This window comes from Sceloporus undulatus, chromosome 1, assembly GCF_019175285.1.
Source record: "Sceloporus undulatus isolate JIND9_A2432 ecotype Alabama chromosome 1, SceUnd_v1.1, whole genome shotgun sequence".
Classification (NCBI taxonomy): Eukaryota; Metazoa; Chordata; class Lepidosauria; order Squamata; family Phrynosomatidae; genus Sceloporus; species Sceloporus undulatus.
Window position 1 is genome coordinate 35,071,879 of NC_056522.1, and position 17,867 is coordinate 35,089,745.

Consider the following 17,867-nt stretch of genomic DNA (forward strand, 5'->3'; position numbering starts at 1 on the left):
GCTCTGAAAGGCTCTGGAAGTTGGTATATAAAGCTAGTCTGCTAGCTCCGCCCCCTTGTGACTCACAGATGTGACTCACAGAAGCTCCACCCCTTCAGAAACGAGCACACGGTCTCAAGCACACGGTCTCAAAATGGCTGCCAAGCAGCTCCTCTCCTTCTCCTCTCTCTGGCCGGACTGCTCTGAAAGGCTCTGGAAGTTGGTATATAAAGCTAGTCTGCTAGCTCCGCCCCCCTTGTGACTCACAGATGTGACTCACAGAAGCTCCACCCCTTCAGCAACAAGCACACGGTCTCAAGCACACGGTCTCAAAATGGCTGCCAAGCAGCTCCTCTCCTTCTCCTCTCTCTGGCCGGTTCTTGGAGGTGTCTCATCTACAGGGTCACTATGAGTCAAAGTTGACTCGAGGTCAGATAGCAAACAACAACAAAAAGTATTTTAATATAGTGTATAATATGTCCCAAGCAAGCATGTGAACAACTATGTGATGTTCAGTCACACAAAGGCAGCTCTCTCTGTTCTGCCCAAACTAGAGCCAGACCTCACCACCAGCAGTAGTGGCAGTATTCATAATACAGTAATAATAATACAGATTGCTATTGTCCTTTCCCCTATTTTCTTTTTGTTTTTCTTAATGTCGAAAAACATGTACATAAGCAACACTGCACAACACATCTTTGCTTTTTAACAAAATGAGAACTGCTTCAGATAACTGCCCTTGAAAGCTTTTTATAAAAAAAATAAGCAGTTTGTGCTACACAACATTCTGTAAAGAAAAATTGTCTTTACAAGCCACTAAAGCAGTGGCCACTTTGTAGGAAAGGTAAAGCAAAGTTGCTGGTATAAAATAAAAGCTGAAAACAGACAGAAGAAGTGACATAAACTGTTTTACTGGCTGTATGTGATTGAATACCCCTCCCCAGATGGTGGAACAATAGCATTAAGCCAATTTAGTACTGGAACAGTTCCACTGAAATTCTGTCTGAAGCTTACAGAGAAATATCTCACCATGAGTGAACCGTTGATAAAAACTGAATGACAAATACTTTGTCATCATCTGTTAGGATGCCTTAGACGCAGCACTGTCTAGAATAATGAACAATCCAACATGGTGTAGTGGTTTGAGCATTGGACTACAACTCTGGAGACCAGGGCTCAAATCCCCATTCGACCATGGAAACCTACTGGGTGACTTTGAGCAAGTCACACTCTCAGCCTCAGAGAAAAAAAACCTTTCCAAGAAAACCCCATGATTTGGTCACCACAGGGTTGTCTAAGTCAGCAATGACCTGAATGCACAGAACATGTGATTTTAAGGATAATGTAGAAGTGCTTTGCATGAATAAGTGCAACACATTCCTCTTCATTCACTAGATATTCCAAATAAAGCCTACATATAATTTCTGAGAATTTCATTTACATCAAGTCAGATGGATCCTTTTGATGTTTCTCAAGTTACACACAGTTTTTCTAAAGTCTGTCTTGGAGCATTATTTGTCTGTTATGACATTTAATTCAAACTAGTCTGATGATATTTTATAGAATTTACAAACAGTAATAAAATGAGTAAGAGTCAACATTCTTAATATACAATAGTATACAGTGCACCCACGCCATACGTGGGCACACTGTACACGGCTTTCAACTTATGCTGCCTTCCTGTTTCCCATCCCTATGGATCATCACAAGAACCAAAGATCCTTTTCATCCTGCAGGCAACCAAAGCCAAATATCTCTAACAACGTGCTGATGGTCCCACTTTCTTGACTCAGTCTCTCTGTTCTGCCCAAACTAGAGCCAGACCTCACCACCAGCACTCCCTTTAGTAATTATTACATAACAGTTTTCCCCAAACTTCCTCCAGATCCCTTCCTTTTCCATACATAACCTTCTTACTGTGGCTCATAAGGTCTGGCTCCTGTTTTTGCTTTCTCAATTTCCCTGTTAAGTTTGCATTCTGTTCATTTCTTCTTACCTTTTTGCCCACTATCTTCCTCACCACCCTCCCATATCTGCATTGGCTCTTTGCTCCATGTTCTGTTTTCTTGATCAGGTCCTTTAAAGGATCTTTTAAAAGTCAGAGCCATCTATGGCTGCCAGTCAGGATGGCAACATATAACGTCCAGTATGAGAAATTACATCTCTTTATAGCAGATGCAGGAAAATGTGAGATGGGGCACTTGCTGGTAAGTATTTCACAAGCAACTGGTTGGCCACAATGTGAACAGAATGCTGATGCTAGACTACAATAGGGTGTGAACTGGGTGCCACTTCAGATATCACTGGAATGCAGCCCACAGCAGTCTTACTTGGCACAGCCAAAAGTGAGGAATGCTATGAGTTGCAGCCCAACAATATCTGGAGGGCCAAACAATTCCTGTCAATTCCTACTGCATACTACAGAGATCCTTGGTCTAATTCAACATGGCTCTTTCCACAATTACTATCCTACCAACCAGCACTGTGTGCCCAACAAGCATGCTCAGTTTTCATGGAATTATTGGAGAGGGGAATGCCCCTTTAGAGTCATTATTACATTTGGTGAAGATTTCTTGTTTGTTCAAGATTCCCATAAAATGGGAATTACTACCTTCCTTAAATGGTGCTGCCACACAGAGAAACACTTTAATAATTGAGATCATAGTATATATGATTTATGATGATACTCTCAATAACTATTGTCAGCCACTTTATAAAGTATAATTATTTTTTACTACATTGAAATAAATTAGAAAGGCAAGTTTAGAAGAAGCTTCAAGATCAAAATCCCTTTCTACTCTTATTCCCACACAAGTAAATTACAGTTACACAAATATAACATAGTTAACTTCAACACATATAATTATAAGGGTTCTGAGCAAATTGTTGCAAAAAAGAAAGCCAAATGAAATGCCTCCCACCCTGTTTTCCTTCCCTGCAGATATTTCCTTGTTGTGTGTCTTCAAGTCACCTGTTGCCTTATAGTGTCCCCATGAATTTCATAGGGCTTTCTTAGGCAAGGAATATTCAGAGGTAGTTTTGCCAGTTCCTTCTTCTGAAATATAGCTTACAGCAGCTGGTATACATTAGCTGTTTCCAATCCAAGTACTAACCAGAGCTGACCCTGCTTAGTTTCTTAACCTGTCCAAATACAATCTCTCTCTCTCTCTCTCTCAACCTACCTATACCATTGAAGTAACCAAGGCTGGAGAAAGTGTGTGTGGCAATGAAGAGATAAGGAAAGATTCAGATCCTCTCACCAGCAATCTCTTTTTGAAGTTGAAGTTTTAGATCCCCTTTGTGTCTTTCATGGACAAAGAATAAGCATTCGCTCGCATATCTAGCTTGGCCCTGAGATTGCTGTCTCTTGTTTTTGGCATGAAAATACAAAAACAAAACACAAATGAAGATGCCAGCCACAGATGCTGGCAAAACGTCAGGAATAAACTCTTCTAGAACATGGTCCCATAGCCCGAAAAACCCACAAAAATCTATGGATGCTGGCCATGAAAGCCTTCAACTTCACAAAACACAAATGAATAACAGAAGCTAACAGAAGAATTATACTGGCACATGAGAACATTCTCTTTCCACTGCTGGATAATGTTTAAAAATGAAACACATATTAACTGGCAAGTAGAAATTTTCAACTAAAGGAAGCCAGTTAAGCACTGTATCACATAACCTGTTCACACAACCTCCTGAAGTGTCATTTGTCACTGACAGAAAATACAGATGAGAGATCAGCCATCTGAACTCTTCATCACAGCCCCAACCTGTATTAGCACACAGCTGTGAATAAATATTGACACCTGAAGAACTGAAGTCAAATGCTTCAGAAGTTGTCAGTAGATGACATAACTGTAAAGCACATGATACAAACGCAAAGCAAAAGGAGCAATTTACATTTTGGGGCCTCTTTCTAAAATCACAGAAAAAGTAGTGTCATTCTCTTAGGGGGAAAGGGACAGGATTTTCATACAATTTTAATATCATAAACACTGACAATTATCTTCTCTACATTAAGGGACTTTTCTTTTCAGTAGACATTTATCTATTACAACTATTATAGTTACATGAAATATTCAGTATAATGATTACTGAAGGGAAACTGGGAAGAAAAAAACTGTAATTCACCTTTCTTTGAACAATGTTCTATACAAAAATAGCATTGATACTTGTTATAACATCTTATACTGTACTCATTTTTTTCTACAGACAGTGCAGCCAAGCTGTTAGCATTGTTCCATTGTTAATTCTATTGTTAGGTCAAATGGTTCAAGTATATACTATAAAGAATTCCAAACCATAAAAAAATTCAAGATGGCCACAAAGCAATACCCATATACCTGTCACCATTTCAAAACATACAGTAAATAGATTATGACAAGAAGATATTTCAAGCAATAAAGAGAAGAAACCACACTGTCTCGGAGTCAAAAGAAATAAGATTCTAAATACTGTAAATAAATCTGAAACCACTAGCAACCATTTCTCATCAGTGGCAGTTTTAAATACTTTTCCATGATACTACTCCCAAAACAGGCTCAACACATTAGCCCCTTTAAATTTCAGACTGAAACCCAAACCAGACTCACCATCCTACTAACATGAGAGCCACCAGCTGCTACTTTAAGTCATTATGAACAATTGGCTTGAAGGTTTGCACTTTTAATAAACGTATTAAGTCCTCCGTGTAAAGAATAGGAGCATTCACCTCAACATTTTTTCTAGTCAACTTGCTTCACATAGCTAAAAGTAAAAAGATTCTTCTTTTCTTGCTGAAATATTTTCCCTTGTTATGTACAAATACATCAAATAGAAGTCTCAAACTATTTATACTATAGAGAGTGGTTTTAAGTACCGTAGAAATCTTTTAAAATTACAACCTGAAAACAAGCACTGTCTGAATAATCCAAACTGCAACAGGGACAGCACTTCTGAAGCATTGCAATACTTAGGAAGCCAAATAGAAAGTGGGTTCTCTGTTATACTGGAGTGACACCTCTGAGCCACTCTCAAGCTGTTTGACTTCTGTTAATGTTACTCATCAGGAAGAGAAGGCAAAAGAAAAACTGAATTTACACTGCAATTTAAAGTTTACATTCACTTAAGATACCATGTGCATCTTTCCATGAGAACATCCAGCAGGCTCGATCAAAACAAGAATGGCCTCACACGCAAGAGCTCTTCTTAAAGATTCCAGCTAAATATAATCATTTCAGAAAAGCTCATGAAATGTACACAAAAGGACATTAGTTAAAAAGGCAACTGCTCTTAAATGTATTTCACCAAGAAACAAAACATTATGTCTGGAATGCAGACCTATATTGATAATAACTAAAATTCAAAGTATATCGTGAGGAAGTAAACTTTGCCAGAATCAATGGAATATTTCCTTCAAAACATGCTGAGGACAGGTTTTTCCTTTGCTTTTCATACCACTTAATCTGAAGAAAATGTTCAGAGAACTTAAAAGAGTTTTCTCTCACAGCTACATTGGTCCAAACGCACTGCAGAAATAATCCAGTTTGAGACCGCTTTACCTGCCCTGTCTTAATGCTGGGGAATCCTGGGAATTGTAGTTTATTGTGGCACCAGAGCTCTCTGACAGAGAAGGCTAAATGTCTCACAAAATTACAGTTCCCCAGCATTGAGCAAAGGCAGTTAAAAGAGTCTCAAACTGGATTATTTCTGCAGTGTATTTTGGACCTTTGTTTTCATGTGCCTCAGAAATTACCATATATAACGTGAAGAGGGGCTTTCCATTTTGAGGGCTCAGTTCTTTCCAACCACTAAAAAGGAATATTCCAGGGGTAGAAAGGGTTAAATTTTTGTGACGCAGTTAATTAAAAAGCCAGTAGAAGTTAAACTGTTTAATTTTACCTACTGAATCAGAGAGTTGAAAAAGACCACAAAGGCCAAACCCTTCCATGTGGGAATACACAATCAAAGCACTCCCAAGAGAAGGACAAACAGAGCCTAGATGGCCATCTGCTGGGAGTGCTTTGATTCTGTATTACTGAATGGCAGGGAGTTAGAGAGGATGGTCCTTACAGTTTATTCCAACTCATGATTCTACGACTCTGTGATTCACTAGGTAAAATTACACAATTTGGCTTCTATTGGCTTTTTAAAAAAAGTTTATTGTAGGATTTGCATAAACGTTAATATACAATAGTTACTTTCAGCAATAGATGCAGATCAATTTCAGTGCAGAATGAACTGTAGATAATATTACAATAATATTACAATGGATCCTCAACATTCACTAGGGTTAGGGACACAGGACCCCTGTGAAAGTGGAAAATCTGCAAACTAAAAAAAACCCTATTTTTTACCTGAAATAACACCTCTCTAAAAATCTCTAGGTCATCCAGGATGATTCTGTGGTCAACATCTGCCAGAAGTTGTGCTGAAATTGTGCTGAAGGACCTACAAATGCCTAGAGAAGGGTTCTCTCTAAGAATTTCTAGGTCTTCAAGCACGGTTTTTGATGGAAGTTGACCAGAGTCACGCTTGAGGATCTAGAGATTCTTAAAGACAACATATTAATCAAATCAATTAATAATCAGATCCGCAAAACTCAAAGCCGTAAACATGGAGGGCCAACTACAGTAGGCTTTTTAACCTACTGCATCACCAAAAATTACTCCCCTCCTTTCCCTGTCATGTTTCTTTTTACTTCTATCTTCCTGGGAACCTAGGTCAAAAACATACTGCAGAAATAATCCAGTTTGAGACTGCTTTAACTGGCCTAGCTCAATGCTGGGGAATTCTGGGAACTGTATTTTTGTGAGACATTTACCCTTCTCTGCCAGAGAGCACTGATGCCACAACAAACTACAATTCTCAGGATTCCCTAGCAATTAGCGAGGGCAGTTAAAATGGTGTCAAACTGGATTATTTCTGTAGTGTGTTTTGGACCCTAGTCTGTCCACCAAGGCATGAAACAGCCAATCTTCACATTTTCAGAAATCAGGCTCACCCCATGAAAATCTCCCGGTTGCTACATGGCCAAAAGGAGGAGGATCCAGCCTGCAAAATATGCCCCTCTTTACTAGCTTAACTAAGAACAGAACAGCAAAATGCAGGCCTATGACTAACATCTTCATTTTTTCCCCTCCTGTTTTGTTTGTAACACCTTGCCTGATAAAGGAGCCAGTGAAGCTTCAAAAGCTTGCAAAATATATATTGTACATTTCGGTTGGCCAATAAAGGTATCACTGTTTGGTGGATTTTTGATTGGACTGGCGCTAAATGTAATCTGAAACATGCTACATCTACCAGTAACTAATCTGTTTACTCTGCAGTCTTCTTTTGAGGAGAGCAGGCATGATGCAGTGGTTTGAGTGTTAGACTAGAAACCAGGGTTCAAATTCCTGCTCAGCCATGGAAACCCACAAGATAACATTGGACAAATCACACTTTCTCCGTCTCAGAGAAAGGCAAAAGAAAACCCTCTCTGAACAAATCTTGCCAAGAAAACAACAATGATAGAGTGGGCTTAAGTCAGAAATGAATTGAAAGCCCAAAACAACAACTTTATATTTAGAAAAAGCCTAAACAGCAGACCTCATGGTCATAAAATCTAGCCTTACTTTTGGGGTCATTTCCACTTCCATCCTTTTCTTTTTGTACCACTTGGCCTGATGATGAAGTTTGGAGAGACAGGTCTCTTATGTCCTTAAATTCAACATATTAACTGCTGAACTCCAGTAAACACAGTTTAAAATTGACACAGTAACTTATACAGACAAAAACACTATCTCTTCTTCCAAATATATAAAGACTTGACGGGTGCAACACACTGTATTGCCCTGTATATTCCCACAAAAAGCCAGGATGGGAAGCAAGAACAGCCATGTAATTTGAAACTTAGAAATTCAATAGTTAAACAAAAATGACTTGTTAAAAAAAAGATTAAACCCCCCCCCCCCACAAATCTCTACTATCAAACCAGTGAATATTTAATGCATACAAAAACTGTATAACCAAGAGATCTGAATTTCAATGAAGAATTTGATAAAGTCTTCCATAATATTTTGATTTGCAAATTGATTAAATGTGAAATAGACAGAAACACAGTCAGATGGCTCCATCGTTCGTTGGAAAACCATGTTCAAGGAGTCATCATCAACTGCACTTCAAACGGGAGGAAAGAGTGCTATAGGTTTCTTTCTTGAAACTGACACTCTTCAGCATTTTTTTCAGTAACTTAGGCCCCACACAGACTGCCAAAATAAAGCTGCTTGGAGTCACTTTGGAGGTATGCTGTTTAGATGATGCATGCATCCTAAGAGTCTGGAAGCTGTGCCAAAGCTGCACTCCAGTCCTTAGGAGTGGATCGTGGCTTTGGCACGGTCTCCGGACTCTTAGGACGCATGCATAATTTAAACAGCATACCTCCAAAGTGACCCAAAACAGCTTTATTTTGGCCTGCCTGTATGGGGCCTTAGATATGGGGTAGCAGTGATCTTTATCAAATTTGTGGATGATTTATGGATTTGTGGGAGAGGTAGTTAACACTTGGGTTAAAACAAAATTCAAAAGGATCTTGATAAACTAGAAAACTGGGCTTGAACTAACATAATGAAATTCAACAAAGACAAATGCAAAATTCTACATGTGAGCCACAAAACTCAAATGCACAAGTATAAGATGGGGGATACTTGGCCTAGCAGTAGATACATGTAAAAAGGACCTTGGAATTATTGTTGATCGTAAATTGAATATGGCCCAGCAGCAATGATGTCAAGAGTAGTATTAGTCCCATCATATTTTGCACTAGGCAGGCCTCATTTTGAGTACTGTGTTCAGTTCTGGGTGCCTCATTTTAAGAAGGATACGGACAAGTTACTGTGCGTTCAAAAAAGAGTAACAAGGATAATAAGAGGAAAGGGGGAAAAACATATGAAGAAAAATTGAAAGAGTTGGCATGTTCAGCTTGGTGAAGAGGAGACTTCAGGGATAATAATAATAATAATAATAATAATAATAATAATAATAATAATAATAATAATAATAATACTTTATTCTTATATACCGCTGTTCCTTTTTCAAGATCATAGCGGTGTACACGTTAAAAGACAGTATAAAAACAGCAAAAAACAGCGTTAAAACATCAAATAACAATCTAAAAACAGATAATAAAACATCAACTCATAGGGGGGAAAGCTTGACGGAAAAGGAAAGTTTTTAGCATCCTCTTAAATCCATCAAGGGATGAGGCTGTGCGGAGCTCGTCGGGATGACAAGACTGCACTCTTTAAATACCTAAAGGGTTGTCACATAAAAGAGAGGGCATGTTTTTTTCTTCTTCTGCCCCAAAGAGCAAAACCAGGTCTAATGGTTTTAAGTTACAGGAGGTAGATTTCAGTTGAACATGAGAACAAACTTCTTAATGGTAAGAGTATTTTGACAATGGAACCAATGACGTAGAGGGATGGAGGGGGTCTTTAGGCAGCTGTAAAGGTTGGATTGCTGGAGATACTCTAGATGAAGATTCTGTACTGACTCAATTCAGTGAGATTATATACCTGGTCTTTTACGTTATGCCCTTGAATTAGCCTCTCCATTAACAAAAAATGAGAGAAGCCCTCTTCCAACCCCTGAAAAAAATTGTAAGACCCTCAATCTAAAAAAGAAGCTTTTTGAGAAATTGCAAATATTATCTTCTTAACATAATTCAATTCACTAATGCCACTGATAAATGTATGAACTGAACTATTTTGAAAAAAAAACCCTACTTCCTCATTTTATAGACTTACACAACATTGATTGTTAGCAGCCATGAATATGTCTACAGATTTCTCTCTGACACTGGCTGACATCTTATTGCCTACTTTGGCCACAAGTAGCAAAGAAAACAGCTTCCTGGTTACTAAATGCCATCAAGGCCATACTTCAAGTGATAGTTAGGAAAAGAAGGGCAATGATAGAAGGAAAAGGTTGCCAACATAAGCTGCTCTTCTCAAATGGTTGGTTTTAGTTGGGAGGGGGGGAGTTGACCACAAATTTAAGCCAATATATTATAGGGTGACTTGGGTAACTGCTTTTCCTGTGGCAGAAACAACTGTCCAAGATCCATATTACTTGGGCACCATTACACTAGGCATATGAGAAACAGGTGGTACAGAAAAGGCAGCCCTCTGCTCCTGACCTCGCCTCCCTGTGCAGTGAGGCAGAAACTAAAAGGATCAGCGTGATCATTACACTAACATAATGCTACAGTAAGATCCCAGCTACTGTCTGAAATCTAAAAAATGTTGACTTTCACATAAACACTTATATAGTTATTCACAAAGGGGAATCTGATTGATGCACTAAGCTAACTGCATTTTTGTGGGTGTCATACAGCAGAAAAAAACCTTCCACCCCTGGGCAGCCTATTTCTTCCGTTCCTAACCCTTTCCATGCTTGTTGTGCCCACAAATTTTTCCTCTCGTTGCCATTCCTATTGCCAACATAGCACACCAGCAGTGCTGTAACAATAACATCCAGGACTGTTAGCATTCATAAATGAATGACAACATTTATCAGATTTCATACATATACACACAGTTCTCAATATTCCACCATAGTGCTACAATCACAAAACACAACCTAGGATGGAGAAATTCCCAGCAGCAGCTGCACCCCTTTTCTTTCTTTTACATTAATTGTTTAACATTCAACCTTATAGAGCAAAATAAAATAATAGCTTTAGGAACCGTTTTGATTATTCACATTTCTGTACATTAAGTATCAAAATAATACTGTATAAATTTGGATTTTTATATTATTTTTTGCTGGTCAGAAAGTTCACTCTTTTGGACAGATTTTGTTAGCTTCCCTAAAACGTTTTATATCATTTTAAATAATGTAAAAATGTGCACAGACTTGGAGTCTTGAGTTGTGTTATTCTACAAACAAGGCATATAACTGCATAGGAATAAACAAAACATCCACTCATATCAATGTTTCAAATACATAGTTCTGGAGAACTACAAACGTGGATATTTTGTGGATTTTGATTATTCTCAATAAAGGCACTGAGTTTTAGGTTAGAGATTTATTCCTGTCTATATATACATATATATATTTCATTACAAAAGTGAATAGCTCTTACCTGTATATCCTGCCCACCAGCCCCAGGACGCCACCATAGCTAAAAGCCATTTAAATAACACTCCTTCAATATACCAGAATCGTTTACTATCCAACAATCGGAGAGGTTGCAGTAGTATTAAATACAGGACGTAGGATGGAATAGCGACAAGGTTATTAGCAACCATGAAGCCAAACCTTAAGAGTGCTTTCAGAAATATATAGCCTGCCCTTTGGGCTTGTTCTAAAGTCACAGCCATTCTCTTCACACAGGAGTCTGTAGTCTTTTCCTATAGAAGAAAGAGAGAAAATAATCCACATAAAGAACACAACTTTTTGATTGCTGATAGCCAACAAAACTTTACTACAAATAAATGGTTGTGGTTTTTGCAAGCACTGGGTGGCCTTAGCATGGATTTTCCCCCTTCTGACAAGTTTCACACATATCCTTCATACAGTCATATCTGTCTTTCCTCTCCAGATGTATGACAGATGAGTCTGAGCATGTCTACCTAGATCAGTTACACAGAATATAATATAATGATAATTTTCCTTTTTAAAGCACTGACAAAAAAAATCACCCCAACCTGTAGATTTCAAAGAAGAAGCTATGATAGTCTCTGGCAACATAAAAAGGAAAAAGGAAAGTGGGGGGGGAAAAAGCCAAGGAAAAGGAAAAGAAATGTGTCAGCAGCTTCAAGACTAACTAGTTTTTATTTTCACATGAGCTTTCACCGATATAAACCCACTTCTCTAAATGCAGGGTAGAGTGATAATAAATGCTCAGGTATAAAGCATATTTACTTATACAGTTGTGTGAGTGGGATGGAAGGTAATAGGATCCAGAAATATGCAAATGCTAAATATTCAAATGACTGCATAATGTGATACAGTAATGTGCCATGATGCCACTGTTTATACCTCTGCTATGGACTGGAATTTATGAATATAACCCAGGTTCACCAATTCAACAGTTTCTCTTTGCTTTGTAATTTCCTTGACCAAGGACTGCAACCTGTAAATCAGTTACCATATGTCCATGAATGTTATGTTCTGCTATTGGTTTTTGAGTATTGTCATTTGCATCCCTTAATCCTCTTGTATAGAAACTGTTTGTCCAATGTTGAGAGCAGAGGGAAATTGGTGGCATATATCATATTGGAGAAAGAGCAAGTACCTGTTGTGAGTTATGTTATTTGCCTTTGTAATATTGCTCCCAGAGTAAATGTGCAGATACAGCTGGCATGTGGTTTTGGGGCAGCGTTCTGTCCTGATATTACCACGCATGCTATGTATCCTGTTTAAGAATTGGAGGCTGTCTATAAGCCAATAAAGGCCTGCCTCCCAGAGCTTGTGCAAGGGCTGTGTTAATCTCCAGAGTTGGCTGTACGTAGTTCTTTCATGATGTGTCTGTATTGAGTGGTGTCAGCTGGGTATTATAGGTGACCACTAGGAGTTTCCATCATTTTGTGGTTTTGGTCTGTCTTATAGTACAGTGAAGTCTCCTTCCTTGGAGGTCTTTAAACAGAGGCTGGATGGCCATCTGTTGGGTACACTTTGATTGTGATTTCCTGCATGGCAGGAGGTTGGACTGGATGGCCCTTGTGGTCTCTTCCAACTCTATGATTCTATGATTCTAGTAAAAGGTTCCTGGATATTAATCTTGTCTTGTCAATTTGTTTCTTCATCTCCTTAGGTGGGTATTGTACTTTGAGAAATGTCTGTTGCAAATCCAAGACTTCTTCCATTCCATCCCACTCCTACAACTGTGTAAATATGTTTCATACCTGAACATTTATAATTACGCTGTACTGGATCCGAAATGGGTTTATATCCACAAAAAACTCATGTGAAAATAAACCAATCTTAAAAGTGCTGCCATTTCTTTTTCTCTTCCCCCCTCCCATCTCCCTTCCTTCCCAATCTATAGATAATTTTATTTATTTATTTATTTATCTATTTATCTATCTATCTATCTATTTATTTATTTATTTATTTATTTATTTATTTATAGTATTTATACCCCGCCCTTCAGCCCTAAAGGCTATCAGAGTGGCTTAAATTATTATTTTTAATTAGACAGTTCCCTGCCACAAACACACTGTAGTTAGTGTGGGTGGCTGTCTGAAAGGGAACTACACAAGCAGTAGCTACATTTGTTATGCCTCTCAGCAACAATATGTGGTAAACCTCAGAGAAAGATATTAAATAAGAAAAACCAGCTCTCCAACTTTCAGTTTACAAGAGGAAAATAAATGGAATAAAATATATTAGATGACAGTCAGTGGGGAAAAGCAGGGATAAATGAAGGGAGATGTAGCTTAAGATTCTGAAGATGGGAATTCAATTCCCCCCTTGGCCATGAAAACCTGTTGGGTGACCTTGGGCAAGTCATACCCTCTCAACCCCAGAAAATGCTTGATAGGTTCGCCTTTGTTGTTGGTGTGTATCTTGTTTCCAACTTAGGGCAAACCTATCATGAGGTTTTCTTGGCAAAATTGGTTCAGATGAGGTTTCCCATTCCCTTCCTCCAAGGCTGAGAGCATGCGACTTTCCCAAGGTCACCCAGTGGGTTTCATGGCCGTGGAAGAATCAAACCCTTGTCTCCATAGTCCAAGTCCAACATTCAAACCACTATGCCATACTGATTCACCTTAGGTTCACAATATGTTCGAAACAACTTGAAGGCACACAACAACAAAAATGAATACCCTTCCATAACATCTTAACTGAGGGAAACAACAACATACCAAACATAGGGCTATGACTAACATTGTAAATTTTTTTTCTTCTGTACGATTTTTAACACATTTGCCTGATGAAGAAGCCAGTGGAGATTCAAACGCTTGCATCATGTGTAATGTGCATTTTTGTTGGCTCAATAAAGGAATCACTTTTTTGTGGATTTTGAACAAAAATGGAGGGAAATTAACATGGTTAAAAAAAAATATCTGACACCAAACAGAATGCAAAAAGGGGAAGATTCAAATCCCACAGACCCCCTTATAGGGCAGTAGGTCCCATTGAATTCAATGGGACTAACTTCTAAGCTTGTTGTTGCTGTGTGCTTTCAAGTCACTTTCAACTTATGGTGACCCTATCTCGAGTTTTTCCTGGCAAGTTTCTTCAGAGGAGTTTTGCCACTGCCATCCACTGAGGCTGAGAGAGTGTGAGTTTCCCAAGGTCACCCAGTGGATTTCACGGCCTAGTGGTGAACCAACCCCTGGCCTCCAGAGTAGAAATCCAACATTCAAACCACTAGGCAGCACTGGTTTGCTTTAGGGTCATCATAAATCTGAAACAACTTGAAGGCACACAACCACCACCACCAATATGAAGGTAGGGAAAGGCAAGTTTCTTCAGAGGGGAGGTGCCATTGCCATTCTCTGAGGCTGAGAGTGTGTGACTTACCCATACTATATCAGCAAACATTCATAATATCTGTGTGTGTTTATTCCTGACCGATTTAGAAACAAAAGCATAAAAAGGATATCAACAAGAAAAAAGGGTCTGTGGAAAGCCTGGGAGGTCCTTAGGCGAGAGAAGGGGGGGCATGGTGGAACCACCAAAGCCCAATTTAGCCACTGGGGCTCCTGTGATTACTCACCTTCTGCTACGCAGAGGAAAGGCAACAGGAGGGCCAGAAGAACTGGGCCCAGCAGAGGCGTGCGCCCTGATAGGTGGCTGCTGGTGAAGATGGCGGCAGTGGCGGTGGGAAGATGGCGGTCTCATGGACACGGAAGTGGCTGGCCTGGCCCCACACGGAACGAGCTGAGAACCCCTGGTGCCGGCTCCTTATTCCCTTGGCTGCTCACTGAGAGGGAGAAAAACCAGCAGTGGGTGAGAGCCAAGGAAGAAGGAGTCACCACGCTGTCAAAAAGATTTGTCCCCAGCATGTGGCTAAATCGATCACCAACTCCCAAAATGGCTTTTGGGGCCTGTTGCACCCTCTTTTACCCCCAGCCCCCACAGGAAGGGTGACCAGACATCCTGCTTTTCCAGGACATGTCCTCCATTTCAACCTTCTGCCCAGAAGGAATTCCCAAATGTCCTCCACTGTGAGCATGATTAAAAACATGACTTTTTTTTATTTCTATTAGTATTTTTAGCTTCATGTCCTACATTTTGTGATGCCTTGTCCTTCTTTGCAGTTAGGACAACTGGTCACCATGTCCATGGTAAGTGTATCTCCCTTTCTCCCCCAGTGCCTTCCAGCCAGGTGGTTAGGTGGATGGCTGAGAAGGATGAGGCACCCTCACAGTGCCAAAGGACAACAGAGGAGAAAGCAGCCCAGCTGACTGACTGACTCCCATACCTGTTGGGGTGCTGGAATACACAAGGCTGGAGGAAGATGAGGAAGACAAGGGCTCCCCCTAAGCTGGGGGGTGATCTTAGCTTTTCCTAAACTTTCACAGCCCTTCCTCTTTGAAGAGGCAGTAAGCATTTGCAAGGGGGCATGAAGAGCTCTCCACCCCAATGATGAACTATAGTAAAGAACAGGCAGAGTCACGCATACATTTTTCTGTTCTATTTGTCATGATATTTCCATACTGGATCCTCTTACTGGTTTCTCATGCTGCACTGAAGAACTACAGCAAAGGGCTATATTGGTTCCTCTTACTGGTTTTTCATACTTTATTGAAGAACTACAGCAAAAGGCTGTATTAGTTCCTCTTACTGTTTTCTCATCCTAAATTGAAGAACTATAGCAAAGGGCTATACTGGTTTCTCTTACTGGTTTCGCATCCTATATTTAAGAACTATAGCAAAGGGCAGGCAGAGACACACATACTTTTTTCCATGCTATGCTATCGATGTGATATTTCAATATTGGTTCCTCTCACTGGTTTATCACACCAGTTTACCATTTTCTTCCGGTATGCCTTATCAAGAACTCAGGACAAGTCAGCATCCTCCCTAATTTAGGGTGAAGATTCTTGGAGTTAAAGCTTGGAGACATCTTTTTTTAAAGGGGAAAGAGATGGGCTGCTATCTTTCTTCACTTGGAGTAAGTGGGAGGGGGAGGAAAGGATTTTTTCCCAAGGACAACGAAAAAGACATGACTGGAGACTATGAACCAAGACCCTGAGTAGCAGCAAGAGTGACCCCAAAACCCATGAAGAGAAGGGGATCCTCATCACCAGAAGAAAAGAGGAACCCTGGATGGTACCAAAATGGGGGGGGGCGCTAAATTCAAGGACAAAATAATAGAGTGGGTTTATGCCTCCAGAACTAAAATGGGGGCACCCACTTGAAGGCAGCGGGGAGGAGAACTATAGTAAAAGACTATACTGGTTTCTCTTCCTGGTTTCTCGTCCTGTATTGAAGGACTGTAGTGAAGGGACATACTGTACTGGTTTCTCTTATTCTATTGAAGAACTATAGCAAAGGGCAGGAACAGACATGCACACTTATTCTATTCTATACTGGCTTCTCTTACTGGTTTCTTTTACCATATTGAAGAACCATAGCAGATACTTTATTCTATTCTATTCTACTGTTACGATATTCCCATACTAGTTCCTCTTACTGGTTTCTCATAATACTATATTGAAGAACTGTTGCAAAGGACAGGCAGAGACAAGCATATTTTTCTGTTCTTTTGTTGTTAGTTGCCCTCGAATCCTGGCATCTCTTACTGGTTTCTCTTCCAGATTTATCATCCTATATTGAAGAACTAGAGCAAAGACAAGCAGACTTTCTCTATTCTATTCTAGACTGGTTTCTCTTTCTGGTTTCTCATCCAATACTGATGAACTATAGCAAAGAGCATCCAGAGACAAGCACTTACATGTAATACAGAATAGCATAAGCCAAACCAAGGTTTGGGGTGGGGGACACCCCACCTAATATTCCCTTTAACCCTCCTCCCTTCTCCTCCTTCCCTTCCAGGGCTTCTCCTCTCAAGGACACCAGCGTCTCCTCAAAAGCAAACCCCCAAACAGGGTCCTTTCCCAAGAGCAGACTCCCAAGGGCATTTGGGGGGGGGGAGGGCTGTTGTTGTGGGGGCCATCTGCCCATCATCATCAGCCCACAATATTGGGAACGGGACCCAATTCTTCTTCCTTGTGGGCGGGAAAGCAAGGGGCAGCCTTAAAAGAAGAGCCAGTTGGGTCCCTCCTGGCCCCTTTTAAAACGGGGGTCTGTCTTGGAAAAGGGGGGAAGGAGACCCCCATCATCCCCACGGATGGAGGGGGTCATAAATGGAGGGAAGGAGGAAGGGAAGGGCGGCCAGGGGAAGCAGAGAAGGCTCCCTCCCTCCCTCTGCCTACCTCCGACCGGCGCCCGGCGTCCTCCTTCCCCAGGCCGGCCCTGAAGAGCTGGAGGAGGGGTTCATGGCGGCGGCGAAGGTGAAGGAGGTGGCCGCGAAGGCGCTCCTCCGGGGAAACGGGTGGGCCGGGGCTCCTTCTTCCCCTTCCCCTTCTCCTCTTCCAGGAAAGGTGGAGGAAGCGAAGGCTCCCTGCTTCACTGCAGCAAGCGCCGAGAGCTCCCTCTAACGAGGCAACCAGGCCTCCTCAGCCTCAGCCGCCGCCTCGGCCCCTCACTCCGCCCGCCAGGCCCTCAGCCAAGCCCCCGGACGCGGCGGCGGCGGAGAAGGAGAAGGAGAAGGAGGGCAGGGCCTCGCTAGGCCGCCACCCGCCCGCCTCCGCCTCCGCCTCCTGGGCTCCCTCTCTGGGAGGAAGAGGAGAAGGAGGACGGCGGCCCTCAGAAGTGTGAGAGTAGGCCTTGGTCAAGGCGGCTTGGCCTTATCGGGCTCATATTTATGTCAGTACAGTATTTATAGCCCGCTCTTCAGCCAC

General features: G+C 40.9%; 1 protein-coding gene across 2 annotated transcripts in view; it reads right to left on the bottom strand.

The window, feature by feature from the left end:
• LPGAT1 (lysophosphatidylglycerol acyltransferase 1) overlaps window positions 1-17,867 on the bottom strand; it is a 118,205-nt gene that overhangs the window by 77,935 nt on the left and 22,403 nt on the right. The window contains exons 1-3 of one of the 2 annotated variants that reach the window (XM_042471030.1): window positions 17,340-17,649; window positions 14,675-14,881; window positions 11,090-11,357 (exon numbers count right to left, since the gene is read on the bottom strand). In XM_042471030.1, coding sequence (XP_042326964.1) covers window positions 11,090-11,327 — 238 coding nt within the window. In that variant the 5' untranslated portion in view covers window positions 11,328-11,357; window positions 14,675-14,881; window positions 17,340-17,649. Of the gene's footprint in view, window positions 1-11,089; window positions 11,358-14,674; window positions 14,882-17,339; window positions 17,650-17,867 lie in introns of those variants that run through there. The other variant, XM_042471032.1, reaches the window with a different exon arrangement.